Source organism: Sciurus carolinensis, assembly GCF_902686445.1.
Source record: "Sciurus carolinensis chromosome 14 unlocalized genomic scaffold, mSciCar1.2 SUPER_6_x, whole genome shotgun sequence".
NCBI classification, from domain to species: Eukaryota; Metazoa; Chordata; class Mammalia; order Rodentia; family Sciuridae; genus Sciurus; species Sciurus carolinensis.
The window spans coordinates 3,563,419-3,582,971 of NW_025920104.1; the positions used below are offsets into that span (position 1 = coordinate 3,563,419).

A 19,553-nucleotide genomic window follows, 5' to 3' on the forward strand; every position below is an offset into this window, starting at 1 on the left:
TTTTCCTGGAAGCTCTTACTGTCTCCCATTCATCCTTCTTGCTCAGTGAACTGGGCATTGAACTCAGTGGTACTCCACTGCTGAGCCACATCCCAGGGCCTCACATGAGTGTTTTACCACTGAGCTACATTCTTTGCCCCAGCCTGAACAGCATGGAATACTTTTTATTTCTTTTTTTAATCATAGATGGACACAATAACTTTAATTATTTATTTGTTTTTGTGTGGTGCTTAGAATTGAGCCCTGTGCCTTACACATGCCAGGCAAGTGCTCCACCACTGAGCCCCAGCCCCAGCCCCACCCTGTAAATTCTTCATCAGGATGCTTCATCCAACTCATTTTCTTTCCCTGTACCTGTTTCCTTTCTCTTGATTTTCTTCATTTAACAGTATTACAGCCTCACTTAATTGAAAGAGAAATTCTTCATAAATTCTTCCAAATCCTGGGGTATTGAAAATTTTTAAAAGACACAGATGATAGAAGATCAATGAAGGAATTTCCCATTGCTCTCTGTCCAAACCCAGGGTGAATTGATGGCTGTTAATGACTCTTCCTGGTTTTCTTTCCCATTCATCTTCCTTTTCAGACCCAAGTTCTTCTGGATTCTTGGGTGGTTTAATTTTTGTCTCTTCACTACTGTGCTGCTATCTCTCCCTTACCTCAATTCTTCCAAAATCTTCACAGTCTCTTCTCTATTAACCTTAATGGCTTCAGGGTCCATCAGACTAAAATATATCATCCATTCATTCTGCACCTAGTGCCTGGCGCCATCTAGTGGTGCAGAGATGAACATCAACACTTTACCCTCCCAGCTCTCTTCTTGATTCCTTGAGTTTTCTCTCCTTCAGTGACTTTCACAACTCTGCTACATATCTGCACCCCTTGTGAAGGTTCGGCATACAGTCAATTATCTTCAAGGTTCTTGCATTCCCAGATGTCTCTGAGGGAAAATTGCAGTGAACGGCTGTGGCTGCTCACAGTGAATGTGCCCTTTGCTCTCATCCCTTCTTCCTTGGAGACCCTACTTTGACTCTTAGCCTGGACAATGGGTAACCATTGCAATGATCGGCATTTGTCTGACAGTTTCCCTAGGAATAACTTGTCCATCCTCAACCTTAGGGACTTGACCACATTTTCCTCTTGTCTGATCTCCAGTTCCAACCTATGTAACTCTGGGGATTGAATCCACTTCAAGGCCCATCACCCAATCTCAGCTGCATTCACAGATACTGGGCTGTGCTTTGACTTGTTACCAGTGGGCTACAAGGTTTTTCAAAACTCCTGATTCTAATGCAACTTTCCTTCTTCACACATTTCTGCAAGTCACCATGGAGTATCCTCCATCTTCTTCTCACCAATAAACTTCTACATCAAATCACTCTACTTCCATTTCTTCCAGTCCAGAGTTTCAAACCCTTGCCATTTGTCTTAGGAAAATCCCTCAAAAATTTTAGAGATCCTTAAAATATTCCCAGTTACTAAGTAGAAACCTTTTCTACATTCTCATTCTTCTCTGTCCTGTGCTAGTCATGCTGCTGATAAAATCTTCCATTTGAAACTATTCCCTTGGCTTCTGCTTTGACTCTTCCTTACTCTGTCAGATCCTTCCTGCTTCTTCTGTGATGACTTCACAACAGATTCTCTCCTGGGCCCTGGCTGGTTTAGTCTCAACCATCTAGGAGCTAAAATCATAGGGAAAAATTAAAAAATTCCATTCCTTAGTGTAAAAAACCTAATATCCCCAATGACCTGGCTCCTTCCCCACTGCCCTATGCTCCTCCTACACTCATTACTCAACTGGACCCAGGTCTCCTGGTTGGATCTTTGCATTTTCTGCCTGGTAGACATTTCTCCCACAAGTCCTTGGCCTGCATGATACCCAGTGAGCTCTGTGACCAGTTGCTCTTCTTGACTGGGTTGTGCACCCTCATTATCATGGCACTGTGACAACATTCTCTTGCCTGTTTTCCATCAGAATTCAGGCTGCCTGACTGCAGGATGGAGGAATTATTCCATTTTGTCTCCTTTTACCATGGAGGCTCACAGGATCAGTATTTAATGAAGGGAGCAATCACCATCTCTGTGCTAATGAGATCATAGGAACTTGTACCCTGCATTTCCCCCAACACAGTAACCTTGTGCCAGGTCATCATAATAGCTCAGTTCAAGGATAAATAAATTTATATATTGGATAGACAGGCAACATTTAGTGTTTCCTTTTTGTTAATCTGAAACTTTAACAATTTTGTAGGGAACAAGAATTGTTTTAGCTAAAAGAAAATGATCTATTTAAAAGAACCTATTTTGAAAAAAAGTCAAACGTTTCCATACTTTATTACTTAAAACTCATTTGCTTACAGATATCAAAAACCTAAATCAAACTACATTAAGCAACAGGAAATTATCAACAAAGATTCTGGTGTGTATGCATAGTGAAAACAGACATGTGGGAATGCTTTTTAAATCCTAGACCTGGGGACCTGGTTGCCCTAAGACTCCTGTCTCTTCTTTCTTCTGTCCAGGCATAAAAAGAGGTGGCAGAAGACACTTCCCACATTTTATTATATTTTCAGTCATGCAGAGACAAAATTTTCACTTTCATTTTCAATCCCAATTTCCAAAAGAGTCAGTTCCTGCTTTGATCACCCAAAGAGGGGAAATCACATTTCATGGTATGATAAATTTCAGATTGGAGACCTGTTTTTAGAAATTGGAGTGCAGCTACTAAGATGTAACAGACAATAGCAAACAAAATACTGTCTGAGCAAAAGCAAACACTTTTACTCAGATCCAACTCCTGCCCAGAAATTTCTCCCATTATCAAAATGCTTCTCATCCTTCAAAGCTCAGCCATAATGACTCTTTTTCTGTAAAACTTTACTGATCTCCACTCACCCAAGTAAGGACTATTTCTTCTTTTATTTTTATTCTGTCTTATTTTGTGATTTTCTATGGCTGCACATTAAGAAAAGTAGGATATAAAATTAACCCTGGCTTTAAAAGTCAAATCCTACTGATATTCTAATTCCCACACAATAAGTTTGGACAAGTTATTCACCTTCTGAGTTGGTTTTATTAAAAAAAAATAGGCATGGTTACAGTTTGAACCATAACTGTCCCCCTGAAGTTCTATTGTGATGAAAATTGTGGTCCCAGGTTGTGCTTTCATGGATGTGGGATCTTAGAGGTGGGACCTCTGACTGTATGTCACTGGTGGTGGTGTGCACTGGAAGGGGACAGTGGGACATCTATCACTTCCCTTTCTTCTTTGCTGCCTGGCCATATATTGAGTGGTTTTCCTGCACCACACATATATGTTCTTGCATTATGCATGCCCTTCCTCTCATTGGGGGCCCCAAAGCAGAGGGTCTGCCTGATCCTAGACTGCAACCTCCAAAACTGTGAGCCAAAAGGCACATTTCCTCTTTATAAGCTGATCATCTCAATATTTGTTTCAGTAATACAAAGTTGATTAATAGGAGTGGAGGTCAGAGTATTATCTCATGTGTTCCTGTGAGCATGAGAGACATTGCTGGGCAACACTTTGCTCCTGCCTGCAGCCCAGCAGGCACTCAGGAATACCTTGTTTACTTCCTTTCATAAGCTCCTGGGGGGCAAGATTTCCCACTGTGTTCATCAAATACTTTAAAGTGGCCTTCATCAAATGCCTGTTGAAACAAGCTCCTTTGTGTTCTTTCCAGCCAGATATTTTTATTTTTAAATATTTCTTTAGATCTTGATAGGCCTTTTTTTGTTCATTTATGTGGTGCTGAGAATTGAACCCAGTGCCTCACACATGCTAGGAAAGTGCTCTAACATGGAGCCACAATCCAAGCCACCCCAGCCAGATTTAATGAGCTGTACACTCATTTGCTGAGGAATTCAAATTGCTTTGCATTGATGAATGCAGTCTCCATAACATAGGCTTTTTGCCTCCTTTTCACACCTGAGGAAAGAAGTTAAGAAAGATTGAGAAACTTGTTGGAGGTCAAATTCTATGAAAGAACAGATTGAGGCTGTAGTTGTAGGGTCCTCAAATTATTATTATTATTTCTTTTGGTGTCAGGGGATTGAACCCAGTGGTGCTCTGTCACTGAGTTACATCCCCAACCCTTTTAACTTAATTTTATTTTCTGACAGGATCTCTCTAAGTTGCCCAAGCTGTCCTTGAACTTTTGATCCTCCTGCCTCAGTCTCCCAAGATTACAGGTGTGTAACCACTATGCCTGCCTGGCAGTTATATTTCTAACATACTTTTATACATATTTTTATCTGAATGATCCTCACCTCAATTTTGTGATAAGGACATGACTACATTATCTCTGCTTAACGAGTAAGAAAAAACTCCACAGATGTGGCTAGGCAAAGATGGGCATGAGCTTGTTGAAACCCAGGTCTTCAAGCCAGAGCTTCCTCCCACTGTACTGTTAGGATTTGGGAGGCAACAGTAAGTACAAACTTTTGTTTTGTCACAGTGTGGGATGTTGCATTTTCAGGGATGGGGAGGGTGTATTTTTTTCTTTAAGCTGGATTTAAAATGGAAAGAGAAAGAACCTTACAATTTTAGATCTGTTACACCTCAAGGAAAGAAAGAAAATTTGAAGAAGAAAGAGTGGCATCTACCTGGCCAAGAAAGAATGTAAGAGTCTCAAATCTGTGTCCCTCATGGACAAAATAATTCCCTTTTTCCTCTGGGATGGGGTTGGAATCACCTCAAACACACGAGAACTACAAAAGTGGTACTTTCCTCTTCTTGCTCTGAGTTCTCAGCACCTTTTCCCACCCTACCCTCCATAACATCCTCATCACCCTTAGCTTCATCTGAGGTTGGAAATGGTTCCTTCTATTGATCAAATGGCACCAACCAATAACTGTACCTTCTGGATTTCTGCACATTGAGATGTGTACCTTTAGATTCTGCTAGTTTTCTCTCAATTTTTTGTGTTCTACCTATCTTGTCTTTTCTGACTTCAAGGATCTTTGCTCTTTACATGATTCCTCTTTATTAGAAATTTAGTTGATTTGTTTTAATTGGCAGAGAATATCTGAGGAAAGAAAAACCTTTCAAAAGAATAGCAAATCTTACCCTAAAATCTAATATATAATGAATGGAATTCACCAATTTTTACTCAAACTAAGCAATAATGGCAAGTATATTTAAATTTCTATAAGAGAAGGCCCGCTAGTTTTGGAATAAATGTACTCAATGTACAAAAGCATAAGTGAATAAAAATATAACAAAAGAAAATAAAACCATAGTACAAAAAAATTTAAAAAGTTTGAAATGGATTTAAACAGGGATGTTCTTTAAAATCCTCCAAATATTTAACAGTTACTACATTTGACAATTAGTTTGAAAATGAAAGCCTATTTCTGTAGTGTGAACTCCATAAAACTGCCTGTTAAATTCAAACACTTGACATAACTGGTATTGTAATACATAGGCTGTCAGTTTCAGAATGTCAGGAATTGCTCATTTCCTCTCAGAGTTATATGAATTAACCAGCTGCATTATGTTTTTTGGGGAGATGATGGAATTATAAAGAAAAAAAAAACATAAAATCTCTAAAAAATTTGAAACAGCCAAACTCAGACATCAGTTTTTTTAAGGCAACAAACTGAATTTTACAGTATATTCTACATTTGCCATTGTCATTTTCCCTTTCCTCCCTACCTCAAATACTCCTGAATTCACTAGTATAATCAACTCTTCACTATCAAATATTCTGTACAAATATACTTAGCAAACAGCATATACCTAACATCATTCTGACAGTAGTATGGTCAGCATACAATTTTAGAAAGATTACTATGTATATCATAAAGATTTATCTTTACATAAAAACAAACAAAAACCATAACTAAACAAATAGTTTTAAAATTATGAAAACCCATGAAAGAAGATTCGACATGGGCTCTAACCCTGATAAAAACACACTTCAGAAAGACCAACCATTAACGATGAATTTCTGCCAAATGATGACCCTAAAGTGCCAAACACAAAACAAACTCTTAGGACCCCTCTTTTCTGAGAGATAATCTATCCCTGGCTTGGCCATCTCATCTTTATACACAGAATCCTGCTAAAAGTCTGTATTTTAGTTATTTTACAAGAGAATGTTACAATGTAAACTGGACAGATTCTTGATATCAACAGCATGTCATCGAGGGTTTTTGAATTTTTGAGTCCAACAGTTGGTCACAGAGGTCAAGCATTATCAAGGCTCCTTTGTCAGCTCTCCATCAGGTCTGAATCATCCATTCTTCAAGGATATGCAAGGTTCAGTGGTTTTCAGAGGTAGAAGCCTTGGGCCACTTACGACACTGATGAAATAGGATTATGAGGTGAACCCATCTGGGTGAGAACTTGATCCAGCCACCATAGGGGACCAAGCAAATGTATCTCAATCCAGCAGGGTGTGCTAGTGACATCCTAGTGCTGGTATTGTGCTCCCAAGCCCTGAAAAAAATGCAGCAGGGTCATTTAGCTTCATTAACTCAGTGTTCAACTTATGAACTAAAAGGAGTTCACCTAATCAGGGACTGACTGAAGTAACAGACTGTTCCCACAAGAATAATGCATATGCACACACACCATCTGGCAGGTTAACTGCAGAAGATGGTGCTGGTCAACCGAATTCCATCTATGAACTCCAGATTAAGAATTACTAGTCTTGGGGCTGGAGATGTAACTCAGTTGTTAGAGTGCTTGCCTACCTTGCACAAGGCACTGAGTTCAATTACCAGCCCCCACACACACAAAAAAATACTAAAAAAAAAAAAAAAAGAATCACTACTCTTGGGGAATGAAAGTTTTAAAAGACATTATAAAAGCCTAGAAAAAGAACATACCACCACCAAAAGTAGAAGACAGAAAATAATTAAAAGACATTATAAAATTGTCTTAATAAAGATACTTTTTAACTTTCATTTTTATTTCCCATTCCATTCTGATAGTAAGGTAATAGCTTTTTTGGTGGGTGGGGGGTACTGGGGATTGAACTCAGGGCACCCAACCATGAAGCCACATCCCCAGGCTTATTATGTATTTTAATTAGAGAAAGTGTCTCACTGAGTTGCTTAGCACCTCACTTTTGCTGAGGCTGGCTTTGAACTCTCAATCTTCCTGCCTCAACTTCCTGAGTTGCTAGGGTTATAGGCGTTCAACACTGCACCCAGTGATAAAAGCTATTATTAAATTCTCATTTTATTATCAATAAAATAAGGAAAAGTTTTTCTCAGACACTGACATCATTTCTTCCCTGTTCAGCCACTTAAGGTCCACCTATTGACACAGACTTCTTGATCTTTCAATCTCTAAGCAAACAGGCAGGAATGCATGTAAGTATCCCCAAAGTTTTGACTGATACCTAGCCACTAAACAAAATTATTCATTTGTATAAGAAGGCAGATTTCCAGACAGCTTCAAAATCACTGAATCAGGCCCTAAAGTCCATAGAAGATAAATAGAAAAGCAATACTGTCACTTTAGAGCTCAAAAACATGTTGGCATTTGTGGACAATAGGGCTTGAAGTTCTGATAGACCCCTGTTTCCTTAGGTGTACCAGAGAAGACTGGGTTCACCTCTGCTACCTGCCTACTTCTGTAGTTTCATGAAGTACAGATGAGTCTGAGGACTTTTGGGAGCAGTGATAAAATGTGAACTCTATCTGCTATGTGTACATAGACACATGAACTTGAACCTACATCAAGATACACTAAATGTATTGTGTTGCTTTGTCTCCATCAGATGGTAGGTTCTGAGAGGGCAGAGACAGTATCCAGCACAGTCATTGGCAAAGCAGAAGCTTTATAAAAACACACTCAACTGAATGGATCTGGATTTTTCAGATATGAGTTTAAGGTGAAAACAATTTACAAAATATATGCTTTATATTACCATCCTAAAATGGTCAACTTAAAAATGGTGCAAGATTGGCTATTAATGTTGGTTATATTAATGTCCAGAGCATTTCTCCAAGATGCTAAGTGAAAGAAGGTGAAGTATCCAGTCACTGTGATAATAAAGAACAACCACAAAAAAATAATGCTGTGAAAACAATCTGCAGTATTTTTGTTGCTAATATGTAAGGATCCCTTGCAATGTCAGCAAGAGCTTTCAGTAAGATTTGTTTATCCTCAACTCTCTAAATCCAGCTTTCCAGCTATGTCCATCTCATGATGTAAGCCCTTTGGTGCTAGTGCACAGTGCATGTTGTTTTAATAAAATGTGTGAGACCACAGGCATCCTAAAGCTAGAGACTATAGGTTGCCTTCATCTGTGTATTCCTTCTCTGGAACAGTGCTAGAATTTTGGCTGAAAGAATAAGATCTGACAAATTTAGAATGTATATCTGTGCATTATCAATATCTTCTACTAGTGTAAAAGGTTTTTTCTTGTGTAAAAGTACATTATTAAAATGTTAAAAGTGAAATAATTAAAACTGATTGAGTGATTAAGATAAAATGAATCAGAAGAGGAAGATAATTGGAGTATTAGAGTTGTAAATTCTTCCAGAGTGGTCATTCAATAATAATAGACTCATGAGCGATCTGTAGAATAATTACCACAGTCCTGGCTCCATCCACCTTCATTTCACATATAAGGAAAATGAGACCCAGAGAAGAGTCCCTGCAACTTCCCCACATAATTAAAATGGCAGCTAGAGGCCAGGTGGATGGCATATAACTGTAATCCCATGACTTGGGAGGCTGAGGCAGGAGGATCACAGGTTTAGGGCCAGCCTTGACAACTTAGTGAAATCCTTTCTCAAAATTTTTAAAAAAAGCAAAGCAGTAAGAGGGAGAACCTATACCTCTTCACTTGAGTGCTATTCTTTGCTACAAAGTAATAAAAAGAAACAAACAAAAAACACTTTAGGCAAGTCACTGTCATTATTCTAAAAATCACCTGTGGCAAAAATGCCAAGTCAAAAATTAAACACTGAGTGTGAAAAATGAATGAAAAAGGTCTTTGTAGTCTCATATGTACATGGCATATAGGTCATTCTCTGAAAGGGGTAAAACAAAACAAAGCAAAACTCTCTTTATTGTTAAAGAGGTCGGGTTCAGTTGCAAAGAACCACTGAATTGTATTTTGAGCAAAGAAAGAGTAAGAAAGCATATTGAAAATCTGCTAAGATGACTTGAAATAGGAAAATATGGTATTTGGGGACAAACATGTTTGATCTAAAGGATGATGAACAAAGTAAGTTTTCAAAATCATCCACAGTGATAAATACATTACAAAACTGGTTTAACAACTATCTAGGCAAGCTTCTGAAGAGAGGACTCAGAGGGTGACTGCCTCACCCCAGTCTGCATTAGTTGTTTCTAAGAGGCACATGGAATGGAAATTTATCTTTGAGAATTCAGAGGTAAGTCAGTTTCTAGAATAAGTCATGGACTCATGAAACTCAATCAGAAATTAATTTCTTTTTATATTTCTATGGCATTGTAAAAACTTTCATTTCTCAGAGGCAGGAGATGAGGCAGCAGAGCAACCAGTTACTACAAGCATGTCTTTAACCTTCTCCTCAAACTTACAATACGTACTTACAGTTAAGGTACCTATCTATGAGCAAGGGCCTTAATAAATTTTGAACTGTATGAAAATAATGAGATATACTAGAACCACTAAAACAACAAAAACCTGACTAATCAAAAATAATTTCCACTGTGATGAACCCTTATTTTTACAAAAAAGATCATGCACTTATCATTGAACCAAAAGTAATGAGTGTTACAAGTATAAAAGTACTAGAATAATCATAAAAGTAATAAAAAAGAGGATATATTTACTCAATTGCTCTTATAGGACAAACATTTAAATTATATGATTAAATACATATTGTATTATAATAGTATTACAGTAGTAGCTAAAATAGTGCTATCTGCCTAAGGAAGAGGCTATTGAAGGTTACTGCTGTTGACTTTTAACACAAGTACTCCTTTGTCCAAATATTTTCTTAGAAATTCACATTCTGGTTAAGGTTTAAAAGTCCCTAGATCAGTAAGTCTGCTATTACTGACATGTATAAAGAGGGAGGACACAGACATCATGATGTACTCTAACAAGGCACACCAAATGCACTAAACCCAACCTAGGCAATCAGAGCTCACTGACCTTCACAAAGTTCATGCATATAAGACATGCTTTTGTAAACTCATAGACGGTCTTGAAACAATGGTTCACATACTGTGCCAACAACTGAGCAAATTCTTGGTTGTTAAAATTTTTCAAGCTGCACCCACTAGGGATCTTGCAGACAGTCATGGGGTAAAATCTGTGATGGTAGTTGCAGTTCCAACTTTGCACGAAGATACTACTGTCACTGAGGCATTCAGCATACACTTCACCTCCAACATAGTAAAGATGCACTCCTATAGGAAGACAGACCATTAAGTTACTGCCATCTTTTTATAGCTAAAAGGCACCTGTGCAACCTGAACATAAAAGTATACATTTATATGTATTTCAACTTTGGCAGCATAGGCAAATATTCTCTAAGTCCTGCACACCTGACAAAATCTTAGTTAATATAATATCCACAAGTAAATAAGAACATCAAAGAGGTTTCTATAAAGTAAAAGAACAAGTATAAAAATATAACAAAGTATAAAATTTCCATTTGGGGTTTTTTTGGGGTACTGGGGGTTGAACCCAAGTATGCCTTATCACTGATCCATATCCTCCACCCACCAACTTTTCAAATTTTGAGACAGGGTCTTGGTAAGTGGCATAGGGCCTTGCTAAGTTGCTGAAGCTGGCTTTAAATGTTCAGCCTTCATGCTTTAGGCTCCCAAGTTACTGGGGTAACAGGCTGGTGCCACTGTACACAGTTCATTTTGATAAATCATTAATGACCTACTTAGCCATGGCTGAACATGTATGCTCACTCTAAAAATATTGTACAATAACACTTGGGCTTTGTGGTGGTAACTTCTATGTATTCAACATATGCCTCTTGCATTTATTTTGCAGGAAAATATAGAGAAGGGAGACAAAAAAGTAGAACTAGAAAACTAAAGGTAGAAGAAACACTGCTAAGAACTGAGATAGAAAGTATAGTAAATTTTTTTTAACTAAAAAGTGTCATGCTGTGTAAAATGATAGCTTACCAAACTACCACCTACTACAAACTTCTTCCTGTGAGACCCAGAGCACTAGAAGTGTAGAAAATTGACACAATGCAGTCTTTAAAAGAAGAAAGAGGGTGAAAAGACCCCCCCCAACAAAGTCCCATGCCATTAAGGAAGATTACACATGCCACCCAGCAGTCACAGCTTGTGTGGCTTTAAACGAGCCATCTTTCAGGTTGCTGCATGGCTTAGACACTGTACTGTGACTGTCCCATTTGAAATACTAAGTATTGTTTTTACATGTACACTCAAGGCAGAAGACGTATATAACAAAGAGTTGCTGAGGTAGAAACCCATTTTTCACCTGATGCAGTGGAAACTTAAGAGAAATACATTCATTCACAATAAGAAAAATGATAAATTTCATCTTATAAAATTTAGAAAGTAATAAAAATATAAATAAGCAGAAAATGTTACTCCATTAGTGACATGGAGAAATGATTTTTAATAATCTAAAACACCATATTCAGTTCTGGGTATCGTTAAGCTTTCTTTGCAAACATTTATGCATGAATATGATCTAACCATTTAATTTACAGTTCTCCCATGAGCAGACCATTGTTTTTATGCTTATTTTCTGCTGCTATAACAATGCTATGATAAATGTCTCTGGACAATTTGTAATAACATCCTTACTAGAGATTCCTGGATGTTAACACTACTAGATCAAAGGCTTTGACTCACTTTGCCAAATGAATTTCCAGAATGCTTGGATCAGTTTGCACCCTCACCCACAGTGTGTAAGTCCCTTCCTCCTTTGATCCAGGCTGAACTGAACCTGAGCTTCAACAAAAACCAATTTTTTCTAATGGATTGCTGAAACATGGTGTAACTGTTTTAACCTGTGAAAGGCTACATATGTGGCCCTCTATGCTTCTCCCTTAAACTCAATGTCCATGTTCTTACCTATATATCCTACCATGGTTCTAGCTTTCTTATTATTTTTTAAAGAGCTGTGCAAATAGAGGTAGAAAATTAATAATTTATATCTTATTTCTCTATTAATTTTTTGTATTTATTTTGGTTCATAATATATTTTTTACCCTAAGGAAGTTTGAAATACTTTTCAAATCTACTACGTTGCTTTTTATGCTTAGAAAAAATTTTTACCTCTTTGATCAAATACATTTTATTCTCATCTTTTAATTGTTTGCCTTTAAAAAATACTCAGTAATCCATTTGCAAATACGGTACAGGGTCAGCATCCTCCAATTCCCAACATCTCACTGTGTTACCTAGAACTGTCAGAAGACTCTCTTCATTTCATATGCTTCTCAACAACCTTAAATTATGCAGTCTGAGTTTATTCTCCTGTTTTGTTTATGATTTACTTGTTGTTTTGTAACATTTTACTAACCCTGGTGTCAATAATTTCTTTATTTTCCATTAAATCTTTTAGCTACCTACTCTCATTTTTTATTCTTCCAGGTAATACTCAAAACATATCATTCAAATCTCAGAAAGCATCACATTATAGTTTAATTTGCTTTAAACTACAAGTTAAGGTAGGAAAAGCAAATAACCTAAAATGCTTTCACAATATTAAGCCTTCCCATTAAGAAGCACAGACTGCCTGCTTGTTTGAATTTTCTTTCTCTCTTGGTAAAGCTTTACTATCTTTATATAATACTCAGTATAGTTTACATTATTCTCAAGAAATTTATTTTTTCTGTTGCTAGTAGAACTGGGACTTTACCCTTGCTTATATTTTTAACTAGATATTGCCAGATTAAGGGAATCTAACAATTAAAAAAAATAGGTTCTCCATGGGCTTCTAGATAAACATTTTCCTGTGAACTGACACAGTGCCTCATTCATGATATGGGTGCAGGTGAGGGAGAAGGCTAGTGTGCTTTTGGCAGGACTGTGAATTAATATAGACTTTCTGTAATTCATTTGACAAAATATATCAAGAACGTTTTGCCTACCAATTTCACTTCAAGAATGTTTCTCATGAATGTTATCTAAATCAATCATACCATCTGCAAGTCATGATAATCTTGGCAGACTTCCAGCATCTGAAATTCTGAGCACACTGCTCAGGGCTTCTGGAACAACTTTAAGTAATAACATTCCCAGAATTCTTATTTTCTTCCTAATTTTCTAAGAGGAAATTTTACTATGACTTTTTACTACTTTGGGGGAATAGTCACCTTAGAATTTAATGAAAGGTAAGTCCTTCCATACCAAATGCAGAATGATTAAAAATAATCACAAGATTTACACACCATACAAAGTTAACTATGCATGTTATAAACCTAACTTCTAGAATTTCATAATTAAAAGTGTTTAGGAATTTTTCCCCCATTTTAATCATCTTATGGAAATATGGATCAGTTCCTATTTAAGGATTGCTTAGTTCCCCTGCCTCTAGAATGTTAAAGCTCTGCTTCAAATGCCTTTTAAATATCCATTAAATAATCTTAATAATCTTTCTATCTCATCCATTGCTTTAAATTTCACAGATCATTCTTTTTAAAACTTTAGCTCTGAAAACAATTTCAAATTTATAGAAAAGTCTGAAATTTTTTTCTGAAAGAAAAAAATAAAGCAACTGTATAAACATCACCCAGACTAATCCATTGTGACACTCTGCTCCCTTTCCTTTATCATCGGCACCTCCCTCCCCACACACACTGATTCAGGATTGCTTCACCTACAAGCAGATGGAGAGACAACAGGCATCCTCATATGTGCATACTGTCTTTCTGAAATATTGCACCATGGTCCTTTACCCTTAAGTACTTAAATACATACTTAAAATTAGCTTCACATAATTTTTAGCAATGCCAGTGAATTTGACAATGATATGATACTTTCACCTACCCTTTATATTTCAGTTTTGTCTGCTGTTCTCAATACTGTCATTTATAATAATTTCCCACTGTTCAGTACAGGATCATGTCTACTAACAGGTATAATATACAGCTCTCATGTTTTTTAAGTACTTTTAATTTGGAATATTTCTACAATTTTCTTGTTTTTTTCCACAAATATTTTGGGAGAATAAGACTTTATTCTCCTTACTCTTTTAAATATGGAGTGCTCATAACTGTGGGTTTCCCTGATGTTCCTGCAGAAGGGCCCAGGTTTGTTTTGCTTAATGCTATAGCCTTGTCAGGGAATCACATCTAGAGGTATGTGGTATTTCTTGTCATTACTGCTGATGACAATTTTAATCCCCTGGCCAAGACAGAGGATTTATTATGTAATTATAAATACAAATTACTGTTTTTCCACTGTGTAATCACTGCCTTCTAGTGTCTTTGAGACTAGTAGGAAGTTTGTCAGGAGACTTTTGGATGACCATGCAAATATCCTAATTCTCATAAAAATTTCCCTTTATATTTAGCCTTCATTGAGGATTCTTGCTTAGCTCACAATAGGGTGCTTGCCAACTGCTGTTTCTCCACTCTAGCTCTCACTCTACACCAACCAGCCTTCTAAGTCACTAGCTCATCTATTTATCATTGGCAAGAGCACATGTCAGTATTGTTTTTGAGTGGTTTAAAATTCATTAGTGCATCTCATTATATTTGCCCTAGGTATCTGTTGATTCTGAATTCACAGATAGAATTTTTTTTAAAAAAACTGCCTATTCTGAACACTCAGTCATTCACTTAATCTTATCATATGTGTAAAAGTTACAGAACTGTCTCATATCACCACTAGATAATTGAGTCTATTAAAAAGACATTTTAATCTATAGTAAAACAAGATAGCATAGTGCCCTGAAATAGCAAGTCATGATTTCGACTAATTCACATCAACAGGATGGCAGTCAGAAGACCACGTAATCTTTAAATGGAAGATCATCTGGATCATACAAATTTTAGGATTATTTTCAAATTGCAGCAACTGAATATGATCTGGTATTTGATACCTGAACAAATGACCAAGTCTCCTCTGGGAGAACTGTGATAGGAAAGGTACACATATGAAGGGATCAAGCAAAGATTCACCTTTTCCAATGTGCTCCCTTATCTTTTCAATAGTGGAATTCTGCTTAACACTGGAGATCTGTCCAAGGCAGAAACAGTTCTCACTGTGGGAAGGATCAGTGAAACCACCCATCAACACACTTGTGGAGGAGGCATAGAACACTTCACCCACATGATTGCTGAGCTCATAGTAGACAATGGAACACCAGTATTTTGGTTCCTCATAAGCAAGTGACTGAACATTGGTAAAACAGATATGTTCCATCAACCAAAGTTTGTGCCTTGGGCTCTCAAATACTGAAACTGAATAAAAAAACTGTCAGGATTATGGAATAGCGACTGTGCTCATATGTAAGCAGGTTTTCTCTGAGGTCTAAAGCAGGTACTTTTTACTAAATGAGACATTCTCCTTTAAAAGGAAAACAAATTTCCTCCAGAAAGAGACTAGCAACAGCATTTGCTGAATAGTAACAATAAGCTACTTGCTTTTTAACATGCAGTAAAAATATTATTTACAAACAGGGACAGATTCAATTGGATGTGGGCAAAAGTCTGCTGACTTCTGCTCTAGGAAACCCATCAAAGAGGTCAAAAAGAAAAGGCAAACATCCCTTCCTTGTGAAACTATTAGCTGATTGTAGACTTACTCCATAGAGGAAAAATTTTAAAGTTTAAAATTTTTAAAGAAACATTCTTAATTCTGTGTCAACTTCCTGAAATTAGCCACAATTGGCATAGGGGCCACAGGATCCTATTAGTGTGTACTACTACGTCCATTCTTTCCTTCCATCCTATTCTCCATATTCCAAAACCATGTGAGGTTTGTGATTAACAAATCAGAGTTTTTATTTGTTGACATATGTTTGATAAAATGTCCTAGAGAGGATCAAGTGTCATAAAACACAGAATCAGTATAAAAAAGATCCAAAAAATTTACTGCTTAAAAGTTGTACATCCCAATTTATTACATTGCACATTGAAGGTTCACAGAAAAATTCAGTACAAGGTCCAGAGATTTTCTGTAAGTCCCTGACCCTATGAATTGCTTCCCATGCTATCCATGGCCCCCACTGAGGGGTAAATTTGTTATAATGTATGAATCTACATTGCCACACAATTATCACCCAAACCCCAGAGTTAATATTTATATGAGGTGTTTGTGGTACTGGAGATGGAACACAGAGCCTTGAGAAATCTTGACAAGCACTCTACCATTTAGCTACACTCCTAGCTCTTAGAGTTCACTCTTGGTATTGTTCCTTGTATGGGTCTGGACAAATGTAAAGCAACACACAGTTGTCATCATAGTATTACACAGATATCATCAAACTTTAAGTACTTAAAAAATCCATGCAACTCTGACAAAGTCTGAGGCATGTCCTTTTTATTTAAAAATTGCTAATGAAATAAGCAATTGTTGCATTTTGACTTCAATTAAAATCTAGGAATCAAGTTGCACTTTAACTTCAATTTGCATAAATGTTATACAGATTGACCAACCTGTGCATGTGGGAGTGTGTGGGTGTGCCAATAAAGCCCCCCAGGAGAGGCCTTTGGGGAAGGGTTCTTTCTATCCAGCAGTGTGGCTGTGACTTCTGACAGACACTCAGGGTCCTCCCACACTTATTTACCTGAGCTCTGCTCTCTTAAGCCTACTCAACTTGCCACTGTCAACCTGAAAGAAGGATGGCTCCATCCCCTCAGAAACTGCCATGAATAACAAAGAGCTGGAAGTAGAGACCCACACTTCACCAAGGAAGGAAAGAAATGTCCAGTTTCACTTAAGTTTTTCAGGGTGAGAAGAGGAAAAATGTGTGCCTCAATTTCTTTTGGTAATCAAGTTAACAATAAATTCAGCAAGAAAGAAACAAATGCTATTAGTTTTGGTTTCAGTGAGTCATAAATAAGGTCTAGAAAACAGATGGGGTTTATGAATCTAGATTCTAACCGTGAAAGAAATCTTTTGGAAGGCCAATTAGGTGAACTCTCCATTTTGAACACCAACTGTGGAAATCCACTTTGCTGGTGCTGTGCCCATTGTGGCTCAGCTCCCCTCTGCCCATGTAAAAGCATCCTATCACCACCAGTTCTAAACAATGAAGCACTAGAGAGCTGAAGAGATGAGTGAACAGTCACACTCAGGCTTTCATTAATTAAACAGTCAGTGTCTGCCCATTAAATAAGAGGCACATATATTATCCACAGAATGTTTTCCATCAGGTTTCTCTCCCTGTGCTCTACCTTTCTCTAGCAGTTATCTTTTTAAAGATTAATAAAATTTGTGAGAGAAAGCAATGTTTGGACATATCAACTTTAGATCCTACAAAGGCAGTAAGCAGCAACTCAGTTTACCTCCTCTGTTGATTTCTGAACACAATGAAGGTGCTATCATATTTGTGTCCATTGTTTGAGAGCCATGCTGGGTCATGGGGTCATCACAAGGCAAGTCAGCAGGTGGGGGAGTATCAACTACAAAGTTTCAAAGAAATTACATGCTTAAAACCCACATTTTCTTCTGTGCCAAGACAAAGACTTCAAGTTGCCAATTAACCTTCACATCAAAAGACTAGATACTACAGACACCATTCTTGATGTACAATTTTGGAAGATTATTAGCATCTGAGAAACTCCTCCACTTTTAATGACAGTTCAGTAGGAGGAGAAGCAACCACTACATGAATATAACAGGAGTTGTCAGCCCATCCAGGACCATGTCAGTCATTGATTCATTCATTCATACATTCCTTCATTTCTTCCTTAATTTGTCATTTGCAATTCAACATTATATGCAGTTTCTTGTTAACATTTGGAAGTTTCACCCAAGTTTTTAGCACTAATTATAAAGAAGTCTTTTTAAAATATTTTTTAGCTGTAGGTGAACACGGTACCTTTTTATGTGGTGTCAAGGATCAAACCCAGTACCTCTCACATGCTAGGCAATATCCTGCCACTGAGCCACAACCCCAGCCCCCAGAAGTCTTAATAATTAAAAGTCTTATGGAACATGCTTTCCATCACTAATATCTCCTGCAGCCATTTCTGGGAACCATAGTGACTTCAGTGTCCTAAGACTCACAACATGGCATTAGTACTGGCAGTTTTTTCTAAACTTCTGCAGAAACACATTCAGGTAAGTGGAGTCACCAGGTGGCTTGGATCATGCCATTTTAAAAAACAATCATAACAGCACTTTAGCTCAAACCCATACTATCTGTCTGAAGAGGACCTGTGCATTTCAGTTTCAACTACTGAATGAAAAACATCTGAAAGCTAAGAGAATGATTAAAAAGGGGGAGGGTGAGAATCTCTCGCATTAAATCTATGGGCTTTTAGGAATTTGCCAGCCAAGTTTCATTAAAGTCTAAGGATTTAAAACTGTTAATTTTCCATTACTTTCAGTGACCTGTTAGGATTACCTTCTCCCTACTATTTAAATAAGCACTGGTTTTAAAATCCCTAATAAAATAATTAGAAATAAATCAGTTTATCACAGTTTTAATTCTAAAATCTTCTGTTTCAGAATCTACATATGTACTCTCCTGAAGAGCTCATCACTAGCTGGAAAACCAGGGCAAGCAAAGTGATTTCTGAAATGACAATACTATTCCAAGTCTGGTGTTTCCTTACTGTAAAATAAAGGACACTGTGGCTTCCCACCAACAACCCTTTGTGGTCACTGGCTCTGGGAGCCCACCACCTAGCATCATGACAGAGTCTTGGGAATAAACTTTGACCTTAGGGAAGTGCACAAGCTGGGAGAAATCCTTGGGCAACTGTCTAACATGAATAACCATCACTGCTCCTTCATGGTTTCTCAGGGATGCTAACTGATGCTCCAGCTCAATCAGCCCAATGCTTCCAACATCCAGTGGCTGAAAAGCAGTGACTCAGTGTCCCAAGACAGGATTACAGGGGTTGCATCTGGATGCCTTTCCCCATTTCTCCTTCTGCTTTACATTTAGCTTCTTTCCTGCAGCTCTATGGCTTACTGATTTACCTCAAGCTAGGAGTCAAGCCAGCCTCCTCTGAGCCTGAATCCCATGGATTTCCACTGTCAAGTTGGGGACAATTTTATTGGCCACCTACAGCATTAGCATGGCTAAGAGGGAGAAGCTCATTACAATTGGTGGTCTAGGATTCCTCCTTTCTTTTTCCTGCATTTCCTCTACTTGGCCTGTGTTTTATCCCTGACAGTCAAGGACAAAGTATAAACTCAGGCAATAATCTTCAGGTTTTTCTTTCAGGATTACCCCGGTTGCCACTGCTCTAAAATTCTCTGAAATGTATCTCCTTACCACCAACCTGCCCACAAAATCCAACAGGTTTACAAGGGAGTGATGTGGACAGAGAATCACCAGATGGTAGGACTTTGATATTTAAGCTAATATACCACCTTCATCCCAAAAATTTGGGATTGAAAAACCACAATGTAAAATAAACAGGCTTACAAAATAGGGTAGTAACAAGGG

At 37.5% G+C, this 19,553-nt stretch overlaps 1 protein-coding gene and 1 non-coding gene across 2 annotated transcripts in view; both read right to left on the bottom strand.

Annotated features, from left to right (window-relative positions):
• Positions 1-6,433: 6,433 nt before the first annotated feature.
• The window catches only part of LOC124973157 (mothers against decapentaplegic homolog 1-like), a 63,243-nt gene continuing 50,123 nt past the window's right edge, over positions 6,434-19,553 (bottom strand). Inside the window, exons 3-6 of the mRNA XM_047537271.1 lie at positions 17,437-17,553; positions 15,106-15,327; positions 10,128-10,384; positions 6,434-6,460 (exon numbers count right to left, since the gene is read on the bottom strand). Coding sequence (XP_047393227.1) covers positions 6,434-6,460; positions 10,128-10,384; positions 15,106-15,327; positions 17,437-17,553 — 623 coding nt within the window. The remainder of the gene's footprint in view (positions 6,461-10,127; positions 10,385-15,105; positions 15,328-17,436; positions 17,554-19,553) is intronic.
• Positions 18,110-18,238, bottom strand: LOC124973181 (small nucleolar RNA SNORA33). Its single transcript, XR_007106632.1, has one exon. It is a non-coding gene; the product is annotated as a small nucleolar RNA SNORA33 (small nucleolar RNA).